This window comes from Lutzomyia longipalpis, chromosome 3, assembly GCF_024334085.1.
Source record: "Lutzomyia longipalpis isolate SR_M1_2022 chromosome 3, ASM2433408v1".
Lineage (NCBI taxonomy): Eukaryota > Metazoa > Arthropoda > Insecta > Diptera > Psychodidae > Lutzomyia > Lutzomyia longipalpis.
In genome coordinates this window covers 29,486,309-29,505,502 of record NC_074709.1, presented here as the reverse complement: position 1 = coordinate 29,505,502, position 19,194 = coordinate 29,486,309, and the positions used below count along the sequence as shown (strand labels likewise).

Genomic DNA, 19,194 nt, shown 5'->3' with positions numbered 1-19,194 from the left:
AAGAAATGTCAAACATTTGAAGAGAACGTTAAATAAAAGTGAAAAATTAGACGTCAAACGTTACATATAGGAAACGTCAAACGTTACATATAGGAAACGTCAAACGTTCCAAATGACAGATTAAACGTTAAAATTGCAACATAAAATGCAAAAACATCCTTGAGAATTAAGGAAAAAAAATCTTCAAGATTTCCAGTATTTTTTTCTTACAAAATTTGACATTCAAAACAGCTGTCAAGTGTCAGATTTTTTTTTCAGTTTGAAACTGTCATACTGCGCACCATGGCAGGGAAGAAGAATTTGTGAATGTCAGATGTTTATTACAAGAGATCGATTGGAGCGCCTTAGTGCCTCAGACTCCCGCTTGTGCGTCAAATGTTGTGCGTGTTTCCTCCGAACGGAGGCCCTATTGCTCCCTAAATTTGCACTAAGGAGCACCCCCTAAATCACTTAACCCTGTGCCTACGTCTTAATCCCAAGGTCAAGCTAATTAATCATTAATATCGCACAAAGTGTCATACTGTGTGTGTGCACAGTGCCCCAATAAAGGCGCAACGTGTCCGCTAAATACAAGTTCCCGAGGATTACAAGATCCTCGGGGATTTACAAGACACCTGTGCTGTGGATTTTGCATAAATTTTAACTTGACCGTTGGGGTGTGTTGTACGTAAAAGTAAGGCGCCCCTGAGGCGCCCAATTGCCGGGGAAAAGACTTTTCTTGACACAGTCCATCGTGTCTGGTGGAAGTGAACGTCTTTACGAGTGAAATGTGAGTTTTAGGGCATTCTAAGGGTTATCATGGGGTCCCAAGGTGCCCCTAAAATGCATAAGATTGTATTTTGGAGGCCCCCCTTTTTTCCTTATTGCGTTTTTTCATTGCCTGACGTGCCTTTCATTGAATGTTCGCTCACAGTGGCGCTGGTAGTTGGCTGTCAAAAAGAAACGTCTAACTTTGCTCTTGGTCTCAATTCTAAGGATGGGAATGAGGAGGGTTAACAAGGATTTATAGGAGTTTTGACCTACCGGTTGGACCTCCCACTGAATCCTCATAAGTTTATTTAAAATCCATATTTTATTCGTCATAATGTTCTTTCTTTTTTTCATCTAATGACGAATAGAAAAAAGAAATTTTAGCATTTTGTGTGTTAAGAAGTTTGTGAATTTTGTCTTTTATTTAGGAGATAAGAGAATATTGGAAAAATTTATATTTGTTTCTGCATAACTAACGTCATGACAAATAATTACGACTAAATGGAACCCAATGCATTCTCAGAGCAAATTCTTTGCTATTTATGTAAAAGCAATTAAATTTTTCAAACATAAAAGAAGCAAATAAACATAAATGGGTCAACAAAGCCATAACAATAAACATAAACAATACGGAATTATCAAAAGATTGGATTTTTCTAAACAAAGGAGATTTTTTTATTGCTCCCAATAGTTCATTGAAAGTGAAAAGACGTGATTTTTTTTTGTTTTAAAATTGATTTCTTTATTTTATTTTAATTATTGTTTAATAAATAGTTTCGTTAATAATTTTTTATTCTGAAAATATATATTTTTTTAATATTTGAACAACAAAGTTATTGCATCATATTTTATGTTTAAAAAATTAAATTATTAGTAAACTAAAAAATATTTTAAAATAAGTTTGACAACTTTAAAGTTTAATAATAATCTATCCTAGGTTTGAACCTAAGCTAATCTAACTAGACTTAAACATGTAACTATGTGTTGTTTATGCTAATAAACTTTACTATAAAAAATTTATCAGTTAGAATAATAGGTTCAAACCTAGATTAATCCAGATTTTTTAAATTGGTACTATATTTAGAATAGTCAGAATTTATTTTTGAAAACTTTGAGTGCATATAAAAACAACGCAAAAAGCTTTTGTTTTCATAAAACTAATGGTTTTAGAACTTTTACTAGAAATCTTCAGGAATCTTGGGTTAAGACTACACTCTTCTAGATTATTTTGAAAAAGGACTTTGTTAAAATTTCAAAAAATTCCTGAAAATATTTGGGTTAACCATTGGAAATTCTTTTCTTCATTTTTTAACCAATCACAGAGAATTTATTATACATAAATCTTTTTTCATTGAGAGATTGAAATTTCTTTAAAATTGGGTAGAGTTTTAGTGCAAAGTTCCCTTGAATATGGCTACACTTAACGATAGGCACTTCAGGCTTTAGAATTAAAGAAAATAAAACATTAATTGTTAAATAATTCATTTTCAGAGCACAAAAAAACTTGCCTTCTTTGTAACATTAAGCCTGGCATAGGCTCTAAAGCTAGGAGGAGGCTAGGCCGGGGGATTTAAGTGATATGTGTGTGTAGAAGTGTAAAGTGAAAGAGATAGTGGACAACGTGGGTGAGTGAAAGAGACAAAGAAAAAGAATTCAAATTGGGTCAACGACAGACTGATTCGCTGCGGCGGCGCAATGCGCCACAAAGAGGAACTTCATCCGGGGGAAGTCCCTTTTCACGGTGAGCAAAGACACATACCATAAATATTTGCTAATTGGCAAAAAAAAATTGTCAAAATGGCGTAAGAAAGGAATTTTTAAATAATTGTTGTTGAAAATAGAGTCCAACGGTCGGAGAACGCGGGCCGCGTGGTAGGCCAATTGTCGGGTAATCCGACGACTGAGGAGCCCCAGAGACGGTTGCGTCCTCATCCCCACCCACAACCACAGCGTAGGTGGCAACAGCAGCGCCTTGCGCGCACACGTGGTCGTGCCCCAGCGGGACCACTCATAACGCGACTCGTCCAGGAGTTCTCAGCTGACACCATGAGTACCAGCGAACAACCAGCCGCTGGTGGTGCTAAAGATACCCCAGTTGTGCCACCATCAAAGACTCAAACCCCAACTGAACGGACTACAACAACAACAACACCCGGGACACCTACCAACAATAATAATGATGCCACCAAGGTAAGCTTACAAAGAAGAAAAGGATTTTTTAGGATTCTTTTTTTTCCAAAACTTTTTAACACATTTTTAGTTTTTCAACGCATTGCAGGCCCTCGTGGTGGCGGACAGTCCGCGCGGAGTACTACGTTTCGTGCGGAAGTCCTTGGAGAATATGGCCAATTCATCGGCAAATAGGGCCTTCTACGACAATGACGCCACAGAGACGGAGTACACGCGCAACTTGGACGACAACATTGAGATCCTCAGTCAGGAAGCTGAGAATTTGGAGGCAAAGTTTAAGAAGACCGAAGAGAGACTCGTACAGTATGGACCCATCTTTGATCCTGAAAGATTTGTGGAGCAACAAAAGAAGGAGACAAAGGAGTTGGATAAGGATTTGGGTGTTAACATTTCACCATGCAAAAGGTTAATTTGTTGCATCAACATGAAAGAGATTTGAACGGTTTTCTTGATTCTTTTCCTTTTTTTGTAGATTCTTCAAGTTGAATGAAGAAATTGGACGTGGATCCTTCAAGACTGTCTTCCGTGGGTGGGATACGCACACAGGTGTTGATGTGGCATGGTGTGAGCTATTGGATAAGAAAGTTAACAAAGTTGAGAGACAACGCTTCAAGGAGGAAGCGGATATGCTTAAGAATCTCCAACATCCAAATATTGTACGTTTCTACAATTGTTGGGAAGAGACGGTGGGAAAACGCAAAAATATTGTTCTTGTCACTGAACTCATGCTCTCCGGAACACTCAAATCCTACCTGAGGAGGTTCAAGAAGATCAATCCGAAGGTGAGTTCAAGAATTTCTTTCCTGAAATTTGTTTAGAATCGGGCCTAGTTTATTGGCTTGAATCCTCTTTCTTCATACCATGTTTAGACTCTTAACGAACGGAGGAAAGTTCGAAACATGATTCTTTTTGTTGTTTAAAGCTTTAACGGATCAGGAAACATGTTTCAAGTATCTGTTTTAAGACTGTGTGAATGTCTGACCTATACAATTTACGGCTCATTCTTAAAAAAAAAATCTGTCAAACCGTTTAGCCAGTATAGATGTCAAAACGTTTCATCAAAAACCGTGCATAACTCGAAAACGTCTTGACCAATTTTGATCAAATCGGACTCAAATGAAAGCTCTCAAGAAGCTCTAAACCTGCCTAAACTCGGTTTGTGTAAAAAGCATTCTAAGAGCATTTTGAGGGCAGAGGATCCAAGCCATAAGTCTTGCTCTGAGCTTACTAATCTCTCTATTTAGGTTCTAAAGTCATGGTGCCGTCAAATCCTCAAAGGGTTGTCATTCTTGCACTCTCGTACACCACCAATTATCCATCGAGATCTAAAGTGCGACAACATCTTCATTACGGGAACAACGGGCAGCGTGAAAATTGGAGATTTGGGATTGGCTACTCTCAAGAACCGTAGCTTTGCTAAGAGTGTCATCGGGACGCCGGAGTTTATGGCACCGGAAATGTACGAGGAGCACTACGACGAAGGGGTGGATGTTTATGCCTTTGGGATGTGTATGCTGGAGATGTCAACGTCGGAATACCCATACAGTGAATGCAGTGGCCCAGCGCAGATTTACAAGAAGGTAACGTCTGGGATAAAACCAGCGAGTTTGGAGAAGGTTGAGAACCCAGAAGTGCGTGAGATTATTGAGAGTTGTATTCAGGTGAAGAAGGAGGAGCGTCCAAGTTGCAAAGATCTCCTAAATAGTGAGTTCTTTGGGCAGGTAAGTTCTCTTTTTCTTTTTACTTTAAAGTATACTTCATACAGGCTTGTTACGCTTTTGTTGTTGTCTGGTTGCAGGACATTGGTATTCGATTGGAGCCAACGCAAAAGGAAGCCTTTATGGCAAATCCCGATCAAACGCGCCTTGATTTTCGATTGCGTGTGATAAATCCGAAGAAGCGCCCTGCAAAATACAAGGAGAATGAGGCTGTGCAGTTTTTTATTGACTACACTCAAGATGATTTTGATGAATTGGCTGTGGAAATGGCCCGTGGGAATCACATATTAGATGAAGATATTCGTGAAGTGGCTAAATTGCTGAAGATTCAAGTTAATAATCTCGTGGCGGAGCGCAAGAAGTTGCTGCTAAAGGAGGAAATTGTTGCAGCTGCAAAGGCAAATAATGTGAATCCGGAGCAGGAGCAGCAACAGCAGCAGGCTGCTGCACAGGGACAGATGTCACAGGGTCAAATGCAAATAACTCAGCAACAGATGCAAATGACACAGCAGCAAATGCCTCAGCAGCAAATGACGCCGCAGCAAATGCAGCTGAATCAGCAACAGATGCAAATTAATCAGCAGCAAATGCAAATAAATCAACAACAAATGCAAATGTCACAGCAGCAAATACAAATGACACCCCAGCAAATGCAGGTTACTCAGCAGCAATTGCAAATGCATCAGCAGCAAATGCAGATGCAAATGCAAATGCCGCAACAGCAAATGCAAATGCCACAGCAGCAGCAAATTCAAATGCCCCCGCAGCAGCAGCTGCCACAGCAAATACAGAAGCAACAGCAGCAAGTCCCAAAGCCGCAGCAACAACAGCCGGTGCAGCAATTGCCACAGCAGCAAATGCCTCAGGCACAGCAGCCACAGATGCCTCAGCAGCAAATGCAGCAGAGTCAACCGCAGCAGCAGCAGCTACAGAGGCAAACTTCGGGGACGGCAACACCCGTCCAAGAGACGGCACCCAAGCCGAAGCAACCCAAAACAAGACGCCCAAATAAATCAAGTGAACGCCCAAAGCTACAAGTTACAGAAGTTGTCAATGGCACCGTTCACTGTGTTCTCGAAAATCGACTCAATACAATTACTTTCAAATTCGACGTATCAGACATGAATCCCGAGGAGATTGCTAATAATTTAGTAAGTTTCGCATTGTGTTCGCAGTTGGTACAAGCCGGCGTATGTTTGCTCAAAAATCCAAACAATGACGTCATGATTGTTTCATGTTTCTTGCTGGGCATGAAACATTCTTGTTTGATGTTTTACAATGAGTTTTACATGAGTGTTTCATTAATGTTGCAAGAGATGAGAAACCTGATAATGACGTCATTGTTTGTAATTTTAAATCAAATTTTCGCCAAGTTTCTTCAAAAACTTTTAAAAAAATCTGAAAAATAATTCAAAAATTTATTATTTTTCTCGCGTAATTTTCAGATGTCTCAGCAATTGCTTCTGGAGAATCAATATGCTTACTTTATGGAATTAATACGGGATGTAGTGAGACAGTTGAAGAATAATCCGAATCAACTACCACAACCAATTCAGCCACGTAGAAATATCGACAAGGTGAGTCTGGTGCGTTTTTTTTTCATCCATTTTGTTTGTTATTTCTTGAAGAAAAAAAATTCTGTAATGTTAATACATGAAGAAGCCCTTTTTTGGGGGGAGATCCCGCAGAAATAATTCGCGATCAACTGTCTCTCTCTTGTTTTATAACACACTCTCTTGACTTTCTGAAAAGGTTCGCCACGCTTCTCTTACGCGTCAGCGGCCGACTTTCAAAGTCCACCATCGGCATAGATCTGTAAGTGCGCCTCAGAACATCTATTTGCCGTGGCGTTCTCATTTTATTTTATTTTATTTAAATCTCCATTTTGCTTTTTTTATTTTAATTTTTCAAATGAAGCCCAAGTTTTGTCCGCTTATTTTATTTATTTGTCTGTTTCCATTGTCCTCAAGTTTTATTTTTTTATATATTTATTTATTCTGCATGAATTTTTTAGGTTAAATGTGATGCTAAAATGGGTTTTTTTAAAGGAAGATAAAAGGAGTTTTGTAATGCTTAAAAATTCTGCTAGTTGGGAAGGTTTTACCGAACTAGCACAAATAAATTAATTTTCTATTATTAAAAAAAATCATAAAGAAAATTTCAAAAGAAATAATTTTAAATTCTAAATCATGAAAATAAAAAAAGTTTGATAAAATAATTTATTTAATCTGTAAAATAAAATATTTTATCAGTAGACCAATATTTTTAACCTTTTCTTGTGAAACGTGAAACATTAAAATGTTGAAACATTCGGTTCTATTATCGATTTATCCTTTGGGTGATTTGGAAAGGACATTTCACAGTCAAAACGTCTTCAATTAATTCAAGAAATTAACCCTTCCGCGTTCTTTGGGTTAATTGTTTTCCCAGTTTAAAAATGCTTTAATTAATTTACATGAAAGGGTTAAATTAGTGAAATTCACTAGTCTGATAATCTTGAGATTTCTTTGGAATTCCTTAAGATTTATTAAGAATTCTTTAAGATTTCTTAAGAAAAACTTTAGATTTTTGAAATATTCTTTAGGGAAAGTTAAGATTTCTTAAGTCAGGTTGAATCAGGCTAAATGCAGATTTTTCCTAATCGCCTTCGAGCATCTAAATTCGTAAAAATCATCGAAAAATATGTATTTAGCTCAATTCAACCTAACTTAAGATATCTTAAAGAAATCTCAAAGAATTTTTAAGGATTCTAAAGATATCTTAAAGATTTCATTAAAAATCTTCAAGAATTCTTCAGAAATCTGTAAGAAATCTCAATGAATCTTTAAGGATTCTTAAGAAATCATTAGATTTAACTTTTTGTTAAGAAAACTTTAGAAGATTGTCTAACTAGTGAATTTCCACGTTTATATCAACGAATGACTCAATAAGGATGAGAAATAGTTAATCTAAAAAAAAAAAGAATCAAATAACTCCATTTTAAATACAGGAAAAGCATCACAATTCATATTTATTTTATTAAAAAGAAAAATGGGTGTTTTCGTTTTTTTATTTTTCGTTTATACTGCTAGAAATATTTTTATTTGAGCATCATTTCTTTTCTCTATGTTTTGTGTGATTTTCTTTTCAACGTCACAAAAATTTCCACAACCTTTAACTTTTGGTTTTTAATTAAGAAAAAAAAAACAAAATCTGTGTCCTTTAGCGCGACGAAACATCGACAACATCTTCGTTGACGCAGATGTTTGATCCCCAAATAATCAGCCATGAGCCACTACAGGCTGGCTTTTTTGTGCGCTGTGACGACCCACATACAAGTGGTACAACAGGGAGTGATGAGAGTGTTGGGAGTGGTGAGCATGATCGGCAGGATGATGCGATATCACGTAAAACAAGTACAGCTAGTGAATGTACGCTGTCATCGTCGGAGTATACGCCAGAGAATACTGTTGTGGGTGGTGTGGATGAGGAGAAGGGTGCTGCTGTTGCTGCTACGCCGATGGTGCGAAAAGTTTCGCGTTTCACGGTGACCCCACTAGAGGGGGTTGTGGCGGCAGATGATGTTGATGAGGCACCACCAGAGGTTGCTCCCGAAGCACCAACAACACGTCCCGTTGGACCAGAGCACATTAATACGCTGGAGCAGCTGAAGATTGAACTGGAGAACATTACGCACGCTCATGTGCCGGCAATTGTGAAGCACAAGGATGTGAGTGTTCAGGTAATGTTTGACAGGAATTTGAAAATTTGAATTTCAACGGTTTTCTTAACGGATTTTTATTGGGGGTTTTCTTAGGGTGGGGCATCGGGTCAGGCCACACCCAATATAAATCGGGAAGAGGTGCATGGTCCGGAGGAGATGTGCCAGAGTCCCATGACTGAGGGTACACTCTTACCAGCTGAAGCGCCACCACAACGTGTGGTAACACCCCGAAGTGACAGCCCTGCAAGGGAGGAGCTACCGACCAAAGAGGCCACGCCAATCGTGTCACCAACCGAAGAAGCGGAGCCACCAAAACAAATGGATGTGGTTAAGACACCACAACCATCTGCTGAAACACCCCCGGAGGAGATGAAGAAGCCTGAACCAGTTAGGAAGGTATCGCGCTTCCAGGTAAGAAGTTCTCAAACAAATTCAGAATTTTCCCATAATTTTGGGACCTGATGAAGGGGACAAAAAGTCTTCGAAATTTGGGTAAAAATTACTTCAAAATTACAATTTTAGTTGATTTTTTTGTTGTAACTGTTACAATCCTTGATTAAGGTGTCAACTGTGAAGGAGGTAAAGCCACAGGTAACGCCTGTTGAGGCCACACCTCCAAATGACGGTGACACCCTAACGCGGCAGCATTCGTGCAATCATCTGCCGCTAGGTGTACCCGTTTCCGGTGCCTGCACCATTCCCATTGTCAGCCTGCCCCCAATTGGGGCAACAGAGGAGCAGGATAGGGTGGCACTACAGCCACAATTTTCCGGAGATACGGTACAAATTAAAATTTTTTAAAAAAAATTTTGAAGCTCAGAAATTAACTTCAATTAAACTTTCAAATAGGAATTGAAGAGAAATCTCGACGTGGCCAAAACGAATCTGTCCAAGATGCAACTGGAGGCCAAGTCACGGCAACAGCTGCAACTTTTGCTTTCGCGTCAACATCTAGAGGAGGAGGAGCTTCGACTGCGTCACTTTATGGAACTAGAAAAGTTTCAAAAGAGCGGTTTGTACCTACTGAAAAACATGGCGGATTTTTTAAAAGGAAAACTGTGCTAATTTGTCTGTTTTTATTGTTTTTAGTGGCCGCTCAAATGGAGCAGGAATAGCCTGGCCCGGAAACGTGATACAATGGCCATGGGGTTCTCTCAAAAGCAACTGTTTAACTGTCCCTGTATTTTCTTTCTTTTGTAGATATTATCAGTAAATACATTTAGCGACCGAAAAAAACAGCTTGTCTTGTTTACCTAAACACCTAGAATTTTCATTTTTTGCGCAGAAAAGCTCTGGATCCGTTCGCTTTGACTTCCTTCTCAGATTTGATTTTTTTTGGCGCCAAATCTTTTATTTTCCCCACATTTCCTTATTCACCATCTTTCCTATCTCACCACAAATGCGCGCCAAATTCAAACTAATCATTTTGGTATTTTGTTGTATATATAGTAGTTTTATTAATTATTTCTTTTAAACAATTGTCACGGACAGTAGTCCAACATTTTCCGCTCTTGGGCGTTCCTGGTGCCTCCGGCGACACTTTGGGCGCGTATCCCTCTGACGGCGATTCTCAATAGGTCGCCGGACGATGTATCGGGTGCCATCGTGTCGCCTCTTGACCTTCCATTCCATGGCTGTTTCGGTTGATGTTGCCTGAGGGCGTTGCTGCATTGCACGACGGTAGAGACGCTCCTGGAATGCAATGGCATTCTCCAGATTAGCTGGGCTCGTGTAGATCGTGGCAGCAGGAAGGGTTGCCGATGAGGCACTAGGACGCACCCGGGAGACACGTGTGACTTCGTGTGAACTAACTGAAGTTGCCATTTCCCTACGAGGGCTCGGAGGTAGTTCCACATATTCATGTGAAGCTGGTCGCCACCAGCGGCATCTGTTGATCTGTCCCAGAATTACTCTGAAAAAGCAAAAAGTAGAAATTATGTTCTATGTCATACGGCCTGATGAAGAAGGCAACTGTTGTGTCAAAACTACAATGAATAAATTGTGCTCTGATCGTAGAAAAATGTCTAAAAGAAAGCTTGAGGTATGATGGTTCAAGCCGCGATCTGAAGTTCATCAAAAGGTCAAGTTTTGAACTTCAGATCGCTTCGGATCGGACTATAGGACTCGAAAACTTCGTCCTAACCTCAAAACTTTGTTCAACGATCAGAGAAAAAGTCCTGATAGTCCTGATGCTTAGTTCTGGCCTCAAACTCCTTCAAATAAAATCTTTCAACTTACTTATCCTGCTGCTCCCTTGAAGCATCAGCATAAACTTCAAATGCCAACTGATCGCGCCATTTTTGTGCTGCTCTATCGCTCTCAGAATCATGTGGGGAACAGTAGATGGGTTCAGGATCGGTCTCATCTTCCGGTATTGTCTCATAAATGTGCTCAACTGAGGGTTTTCGCATGAGGCGCTCAACACGTAGGTCCAATGCATCAATTTCACTTGTTATCGCTGCAATTTTCACCTCTGGTGGCGTCAAAATGGCACATCGGCTCACAAGGAGTGTTACGGCATTTGGGTTTTCTGCAAAAAGTGATTCAGTTTCCTCCTTGTCGCTCACATCGCACCCGTTAACCTTTAAAATGTTAAAAATTTCGTTTTGAGAACTTATAAAAGTTGAGGTTAAAAGTTTATGATTTAGGTTAGAAGTTCTTTACCTGAAGGATCTGATCTCCTTGCCTGAGGCGTCCATCTCGGGCAGCCACACTGTCCGGGGTTATATTGCTTATGTAGACTTCTGTGGATAGATCTGGTGGTGTTACAGAGCACCTAGTTGGTGCAACATAGGTCACCGTAAGGCCTATTCTCTCACTTGACTCGGACTTTCGAAGCGTCACCTCCTCAATGTCCACATCTTCATCTTCCAATTCCTCCAATGGTTCATCTTCCTCCGCAATGGCGCCACTGAAAAAAAACGATTTTTCATTTAAAATTTCAAATATTTCAGTTATTTTGAGAACTAAATAAATTTAAGAATGTGATAAAACTTCTCAAATTGTCGTTTGATAAAAAATAAACAAAAAGGGGTGAAATTTACATGGTTAACCTGTGAAATCACAACTAGAAACTCTTGTTGAAATATCAATGAATAAGAAGAAGAATAGAACTTGTCTCTGATTGGTTGATAAATTCAAGCTGAATGTTTATTGGTTAATTCTTTTTCCCTACTTGGCGGAGCTTCAGTGCAAAGGCAATTTAAAAACAGGATTTGAATTTTCTGAAGATTAAGGATTTTCAAGATCTTCTTTCTTAGGCTCACCTGTCAGTATCAGTCTTGTCGTCCGTTTGTACGGCAACGGAGACCCTTTTGGGACTTTTGGCTTCAGGTGTATTTGGTTTCTGTGTACTTAAGCGTTTCTTAACTTCTACTGTTATTGGCTCATGAGCTGACAAGAAGACGCGAATGGCTTCCTCATGACTAACACCACTCACATCCACTCCATTTACCTACAAGAAGAAAAACAAAACAAATTAATTAAAAAAAAAAAAACTAAATAAATAGTCTATTGAGGACTTACTTTTAGGATGACAAAATCTAAGCATGCCATCGTTGAATCTCAAAAGGAACAACTTTTAACGCTTTGTTGGTTGTGCTAAACCTATTTGTGGGTCATCAAATGCAAAATTTCAGTCTATTCGCGTAGTTTTGTGGGTTTTTTTGGCGAAAAAATAAGATTTTTGTGCTTCAGGTAAAACAGAAAACATTATATTTACCCATTTTTTCAACAAAAAGCAATTTATTCCTCAATTTGACATTCATTTGACACTTCAGCTTGACATTTAAATGCAAAAATTGACAGTTTGGTCAACTGTCAATTTTTTGGGCATTGTTCGCATGAGAAAGACCCACTGTGGGAAATTTTTCAAATATGTAACGATGAGGGTTAACACAGGGTAAACTGAAATACTTTACAATCTCATTGAGATTCAAATGGTGACCATTGAGATGAATTTTTTTCTCTTCAAATTCTTGCAAAAATGTCGATCATTCGCAGAGAGAAAAAATATAATTCGATAGAAATTATCAACCCTCGCGCGCGCAAAAGGGAACCATATAGAAGGCGTTCCTCCCTTAAAATGTATTCAACGACATCACGGGGGTTTTTGTCGCCAAAAAGGGCATCCATGTGAAAGTAATTTGCGACACATTTGCAATTTGCAGCCATTGATGTTCTCCAAAGTGTAACAAATCGTCCCCTCGAGACACCTCTTTTGTGTGTTGGTTGTTAAATAGAAAAAAAAAAGTTGAAATCAAAAACGAGAGAAAACATTAGGCGCCTCAATGGACTAATTCGCGGGAAGTCACTTCTCTGAGAAAAATTGGGGAGTAAATAAATAGATGAATAACATTGGGAATTTGTGACCCCTGCTGGCTGTTTAGCAATTAAATCGAATGTTGAGGGACTTTTAATGTGTGCACAGTAAAAGAACTAAATATGCTTCTAACTATATGGTCAAAAGGAAGTTGTTGGGCAAATACGAGGCAAGAGTAGAGGTTCTTCAGCGTCCTTTTAAGGGGTTTAAAAATAAACATGAAGGTCTTTTTTTTATTCACTCGCGCGAGGGATGTTAATTGATTAGAATGAGTGTCTAAAAATAACCGCAATTTGTCATTTAATTCAATTTAAAATGTAACTTGAATAAGTTTTTTTTTTAAAACATTCTTTCTTGAATTATTCAACAAATATTTATGTATTTGAGAAATTTTTATCTTTGTGTGTCATTTGAGAATTCTTAAAATAATTTTGCTTCAATATTAACTTTGTAGGGGATTGAGGAATTTAATTAAAATATTCTTAAACGAATAATTTCTCCTATAGCCAAGAGAAGAATTTTTAAAGGACTTTATTCGTATATAATATTGACCAACCTCTCCCTCAAAAACAAATAAAACAAATTAATATTTTTAGAGCAATAAATAAGGAGTAATTAACCATGTAACCATGTGATATTCAGATGGGATCAGCGGAGAAAAACTGGCAGAAGAATTTAAATAAAAACGTCATATATATAATTCTTGTCTCTTTAAATTCATTAAACATTCGCTTAAATATTTATCTAGAGTTTGTTTGTTTAATTTTTCATAAGAAAAGTGAATTTCTATACATTTTCCGTTGAAAAATGTTGTTTTTTCTCCTTAAATTAAAATACTTCCAAAAAATATCTCAAGAATAGATTGATGAAACATTAGCATTTATGTTTCACACATTTTTGAGAAGCAAGAAACGAGATAATGACGTCACTATATGTACTTATGGACAAATATTTTCTTGCTTTCACCAAAAATTTAAATGAAAAATTAGAAGTAGTCTTTGTCTTGTGGATTTTTGAATCATTTTCGACAATAAAGGTGAATAAACTCCTCGCGAATTGTTAAGAAGTTTTTTTCTATCTTAAATTGTGATTTAATTTCCCTCTAACACTCTCAAGAAACCTTATCCCTCAGAGAATAAAATTCAACAAAATATTCCCCATAAAAGACTTCAATAACATTAACTTCCAAATGAGCTTATTTACCCGAGAGTTTATGCTTCTTACATATTTTTCTTTTCACCTTTGAATATCCTTTTTGCCAAAAAAAAAAAGACCTCAAGAAAAGAAAAAAAAAGTCCTCGAGAAAAATGCTGAAGAAACAAACTCTCAAGAGAGCCTCCGTGAAAATAACAAAAAGGTGCCTTTCACGGAAGTCTCCCGAATTATATATACATTTTTGTGTTCTCCCATGAATGGGTACATCTCGAGATTCTTTTTTGGGAAAGATAAGATGCGGACAAATAAATAAATTTGTCAAAATGTGGTGACAACGCATGTTAAGAAATGAAGGATCTGTGTATGAAGAATGGATATGAAAGGACCACGGGATTATTGGATAATCCGATTAGAGGTTTCATTGTACTGCAAACGCACCTCTTCACGTTTTTCCTTCACGTTTTGGGCACAAGAGAATCTCCTGGTATAAGGAAGTGCCCTCCTCAACACGGGTAATTTGATTTACTCAACGCACAGGACAATAGTTCGAACAGGACAATAGCCCATCATCCTATATAGCGAGGTGTTGGAGCGAGAAAGTCCCCTCGATGGGACCTTTTTTCCTCCTCCTCCTCAAAAGAAGTTTTTTGTTGTTTCCTCGCAAAAGATTAACTTCATAATAACTCCGTTTTGAAATGCTCTGAGGTTCGATTCTCTCCAATTACATCGATAGGATTTTTCATGTGAGCACTGCGGGTGATTTGAGTGTGAAAACATGGGTTAAAAACAACCACAAAAGCCCTCCTCAATGGGGTTCTTGAATTTCCTTTTCACATCATTTTGTGCGTATTTGTGGCAATTTTTTTATTCTTTTCTTGATTTGAAAGGGATTTTTCCAACTTCCAAAATGCAATGAGAATCCTAATTCATCTAATTATCAATATTAAAATGTGGATAAGATTGGAATCGTTAAAGAATTAATTTGTGAAATATTCAGGCTTTACTCACCCCCAGGATCTTTTTCTCGGTGTCATTTATTTTGTAATTTCCACGGCCACAAAGATGCTGCAGATTTGCATCTGAACTTAACACAGAATGGAACGACAAAACTTAACGTTTTTACACAGAAAATATAAGAGAATCGGGACTTAATCAACATTTTTTACGGCCATTTGTGTGGCAAGTACCTACAGATTTTTTTACGAGGAAATGGTCCTGAAAAACTACCTATTTCTATAATTATTTATTTTTCCATTTAAAATTTAAATAATTCAGACAAAAATCTTTTAAAAACAAATCAAAATAATTTTTTAATCAATAAAAGGAGTTTATTCATATCGAGGGCTACATTCTAAAAAAAAAACAGATAGATCGGTTCGGAGCTCATACACAGTTGGCCGGAATTCCAATGTAGCACTCGATATGTGTAAGATAAACTTCCTCATTCGTGAAACAATTAAGGGATGTTCTACCTTTTACAGAATGAAAACGAAGTAAGAAATTACCAAAGAAACTTCTCTTTTACAGAGATTTTAATAAAAATTCTAGCGTAAGATTTTATTAACCCTCCTTCCACCAACTTGAACTTCTGGGGAAACTCAAGGATGATTTTTATCTAAAAATTAAAAATTACATATATTTTCTTTAAAATGAGTACATATTATGAAATCTTATATTTCTTTTATTTCACAATTTATCCTATTTTTAGAACTTTGACTCTTTTTGCTTTCTTTTGTCTACAAAAATCTGATGAAACAACGTAAAGAAAAAAAAATCCCCGCGGGGAATAAGAATAAATTCTCTCAACTTTCTCCGCGATTTTGCAAAACTTCGAGCCTATACTGAGGTGCGTGAATAAAAGGGGGTGACTATACCGCCCCCGTTGAAATGTTATGCAAATCGTCATCGATTTTTCGCGTGAATGGGCGTCAAAAAGGGACCGTTGTAATTCATTCAATTTTATCCGTTTTTCTTTCATCTTTGCCACCCAAATGGCGTCCCTTTTCGTATTATTTTGCTTTTATATGCGCGCGGGGGTGTAAATTGAATTTATACCTCCGCGGTATATGTGGGAGTGGGGGTGGCACAAAGTGCATATTTAGTGCTGTGACCAGAAAAGGGGTTTACACGTACATATTGGCCCTTTTACTTGCACAAACCATTGAGAGAGATGATGCAACAGATGTTCCGGAGGATGCTGGAAAAACGGAGGCGGTTGCGGGGAAAATTGTGTTAGAAAACGGACACCGTAGGGCTATATCGGCTATATGTAGAATGTTTATTATGCTGCAATGCATGGAAAGGGGGATGAGTGGGTGTCGCGTTGCAAATTGATACAAATTGCTCGGGAAAATTGGGTACATTTTACTCCATTATTTGGTTCGTTTGCTCGTCTCTCTCTGCACATGCATCATCTTTTTGTTTTGCTCCCAACATGCAGTTCTTTCAACTCCCAAAAAAAAAACTCTTTTTTGCCACTCTTTTTTGAATTTTCCGTGATGGTTTTTTCAATGTCCCACGCATAGAGAGAGGATTACACGGTTAATTTTCTTTGATAGAGAGATATCATCCCCCTGGAGGGATTATCCGCGCATGGTACGGGGAATGCAGGCAAATCATTCAGAAGCACCACAATGCCCAAACCACAATGAAACGTTGATAAGTATTTAATAATCCGCCAGCTCAATTTCTCTCCCTTTCCAGTGTGGCAAATATTTAGGTATTAGCTCCCTTAGAAACACAATATAATTTTCTTTTAATCAATTCCTCGCCGTCGTAACCAGCAGGGGGTAGTTTTTGTCCATATTCTCCTTTTGCTTCTGTGTGCAAAAGAAAATCTTCTAATGGGATAATATTCGTTGCTTTTTTTTGGGGGCTTATAGGGGTTCTAAATGTTGAAAATTTAGGCAATGAGAAAAGGGGTTATTCATTTTGTGACTCATCTAAAGAAAAGAAAGACAAGAAGAGATGAAAAAAAATTGGAAGCTAAAGAACAATTGCAAGAAAAATAAGCCACGCCTCCTTTATTTTATACATGAAGCGTATGCTGCAATGCTTATTAATCAATACTTAATAATCAAAAGAAAATGACAACAATTTTACCTTTCACTATAACTATTTAAAAAAAAAAGTATGGGAAAGATGTAAGAAATTAAAAAAAAAACCACGCCCAATTGTTTTTGTACATATATAAAGCATATGTGTCAATGCTTCAATCAACGATCTATGTATTTATTTGTTTTTTTGTTATAATTTTTTTAAATAAAAAGCATTCGTAAAAATTTCTTTAAAAAGAACAACACAAACAATAAATTTTTTGTACTTAATTTTTTTTAATATTTTTGTGCATGAAGCAAAAGCTTTATTAGTGCTTCATTAATTTATTTCAATAGATCATGCGTCAATCGTTGATCTATATTTTTTTCGTAAAAGTTTCCTCTTGAAAACTTTAATAGATTAATTGAAGAAGTTGAAGAAGGATCACTATTCCCACCTTTGAGGGTGGTGTGCTTTATTTTATGTTTTTTGTATGGGGCAAATGCTTCTCTGCTTCATTGGTATTGTACATCATAAATTCTAGAGTTACTAACGTTTCATAGCTCACTGAATACAGTTACATAAGTATCCATAAGTCTTCCTTTAATTTTTTCGGTAAAAGAGAAATATTTTTTATTAGGAATATTTAAGATTTTTAATTAAAGTCAATTTTAAAAAGTTTTCATTCAGTTTTTTGCAGTGTATTTATATAGTACAGAACCCTTCCTAAAATGTTCAGCCCTTCTCTGTTTTTCCTTCAAAATTTCCCTCAATTTGCATCAATTAGATATTTAACTTTGCAGACAAGTACGCCCTAGGCATTGAAAATTGAATATAACCATATTGAGGGATTTTTATTCAAGAGTTTCATTCTTCAAATATGTGGTGTGATGTCATCTCAAAATGTTCTTTGTTGCAATTGTTAATGCCAAATGATGACCTTTTAAAAAAAATCTTGTACAAAAATGTGTACAAAATAGAGCAAAAATGTGGGTGAATTTTCTGTCCAAAATGACCATCAATTTGCTGTCTGTCTATAAAAACATCTCAAGAATGAGTGAGAGAGAGCGATTGAGTTGGAGAGGCGCGCAAATTGTGGGGTGAAATTGAGAGGAAAACAATCATATTGATCTTTTCTGTATGCGCTTAAGTGTGCTGTGATGGAGTTCTTGTGAAGACGAAGAACACAGAAAAAAAAGATGCTGGTCACGATGATTATCGGGATGGGCATATCATATGATGTTTCTCTCTGTTTATTTAATTTTATCCATCAAACATAATGGACAAGTGAGATCGCGCTCTTTCATATTGATATCACATCTCCTCCACACACATCAAAGGAGGGCGACCTTTTCAGGGGGAATAACAACAAAATAATAATAGTAGAGTCCGCCCGGCATTCCATGTGAAAGACGCGCCGGCCATTTGCGGGACAAAAAACAATGCTTTTTCGTTACGAAATGCAGCACAAGAAGTGCTCCATTGGCGTTGAAGTCTCTTTGTGTTTTTATTTCAAACGTTTTTGTATTTATTATTAAGTTTTTCTTTTTTTTTGTGTGATTTTGTGGGAGAACCCAAGAGGAGGGAAAATTATATTGATGGCGACCTGAATGTCTTTCAGGGGAGTTTCAAAGAGCTAAACTATTTGTCTCGATGGAGGCGCCTGGTTAATGCATATGCTTCTACCTTTGGAGGCTTTCTTATGTAGCTAAAGAGTCTTAAAGTCCAGGTCTTGATTAAGGTACAGTCGTGCTCTCGTGGTAGGACCGTCGTCAAAATGACTTCTCCGCGGTAAAACGGCTTCAGAATGAGGAATTTTGCCTTCGCAGTGGGACAATTAGTACTATTGGAAAGGTAGGATACTAATTGTCCCACTGCGAAGGCAAAATTCCTCATTCTGAAGCCGTTTTACCGCGGAGAAGTCATTTTGACGACGGTCCTACCACGAGAGCACGACTGTAGATTAGTTTTGTTTCATTACAAACTAAAACAAACTATTTCCAGGCTAAACATTAGACAAAAAATGGAATTTTTGACGTTTCTTATTGTTGTAAAGAAATGTCAAGCGTTAGAAATTTTAAATGTTATCAAAGATTTAGCAAAGAATCGTCAAATTATAAAAAAATCAAACGTTACAGATAAGAAAATAAACGTCAAAAATTACAAAAGAACTGTCAAACGTTAGAAAAGAAATATAAAATGTCAAAGAACTACAGCAACTTACCTTCTTTTTTTAAGGAGTTTAATCCTAGAACACTTACAATATTGCAAACCTTCTCAAGAATAAACATCCTCAAAAAGGTGCTAAAAGTAAAAGACAA

The 19,194-nt window shown here is 37.3% G+C and overlaps 2 protein-coding genes across 15 annotated transcripts; one reads left to right on the top strand and one right to left on the bottom strand.

Moving 5' to 3' along the window:
- The first annotated feature begins 266 nt into the window (after positions 1–266).
- Positions 267–9,597, top strand: LOC129793752 (serine/threonine-protein kinase WNK3-like). Of its 14 annotated transcripts, none has more exons than XM_055834017.1 (14): positions 267–769; positions 2,242–2,491; positions 2,592–2,940; positions 3,011–3,345; positions 3,413–3,722; positions 4,185–4,661; positions 4,739–5,809; positions 6,104–6,235; positions 6,411–6,473; positions 7,864–8,379; positions 8,455–8,772; positions 8,923–9,141; positions 9,211–9,373; positions 9,451–9,597. In XM_055834017.1, exons 3-14 carry the CDS (start codon positions 2,797–2,799, stop codon positions 9,474–9,476), a joined length of 3,774 nt encoding a protein of 1,257 aa, XP_055689992.1. In that variant the 5' UTR covers positions 267–769; positions 2,242–2,491; positions 2,592–2,796; the 3' UTR covers positions 9,477–9,597. The 14 variants fall into 14 exon arrangements, with proteins under 14 accessions (XP_055689992.1, XP_055690001.1, XP_055689994.1 ...); XM_055834019.1 differs by having other exon boundaries at positions 273–769; positions 3,029–3,345; XM_055834018.1 differs by having other exon boundaries at positions 273–769; positions 3,029–3,345; positions 6,104–6,244.
- Positions 9,598–9,785: 188 nt separating this feature from the next.
- LOC129793758 (tyrosine-protein phosphatase non-receptor type 13) lies at positions 9,786–12,142 on the bottom strand. The gene is made up of 6 exons (XM_055834032.1): positions 12,083–12,142; positions 11,887–11,967; positions 11,628–11,815; positions 11,026–11,272; positions 10,600–10,943; positions 9,786–10,273 (listed from the first exon to the last, which is right to left on the bottom strand). Exons 2-6 carry the CDS (start codon positions 11,914–11,916, stop codon positions 9,832–9,834), a joined length of 1,251 nt encoding a protein of 416 aa, XP_055690007.1. The 5' UTR covers positions 11,917–11,967; positions 12,083–12,142; the 3' UTR covers positions 9,786–9,831.
- Between the last annotated feature and the right edge of the window lie 7,052 nt (positions 12,143–19,194).

What these genes read in the sequence shown, in the direction of transcription:
- LOC129793752 (XM_055834011.1), top strand. Translation starts at nt 2,797, where the DNA reads ATGAGTACCAGCGAACAACCAGCCGCTGGTGGTGCTAAAGATACCCCA. An exon ending in TCCACCATCGGCATAGATCT is followed by an intron (nt 6,474 to 7,863) that starts GTAAGTGCGCCT and finishes TGTGTCCTTTAG; the next exon opens with CGCGACGAAACATCGACAAC. An exon ending in GGAAGGTATCGCGCTTCCAG is followed by an intron (nt 8,773 to 8,922) that starts GTAAGAAGTTCT and finishes TCCTTGATTAAG; the next exon opens with GTGTCAACTGTGAAGGAGGT.
- LOC129793758 (XM_055834032.1), bottom strand. Translation starts at nt 11,916, where the DNA reads ATGGCATGCTTAGATTTTGTCATCCTAAAA. An exon ending in TAGATTTTGTCATCCTAAAA is followed by an intron (nt 11,816 to 11,886) that starts GTAAGTCCTCAA and finishes TTCTTCTTGTAG; the next exon opens with GTAAATGGAGTGGATGTGAG. An exon ending in GACAAGACTGATACTGACAG is followed by an intron (nt 11,273 to 11,627) that starts GTGAGCCTAAGA and finishes GTTTTTTTTCAG; the next exon opens with TGGCGCCATTGCGGAGGAAG.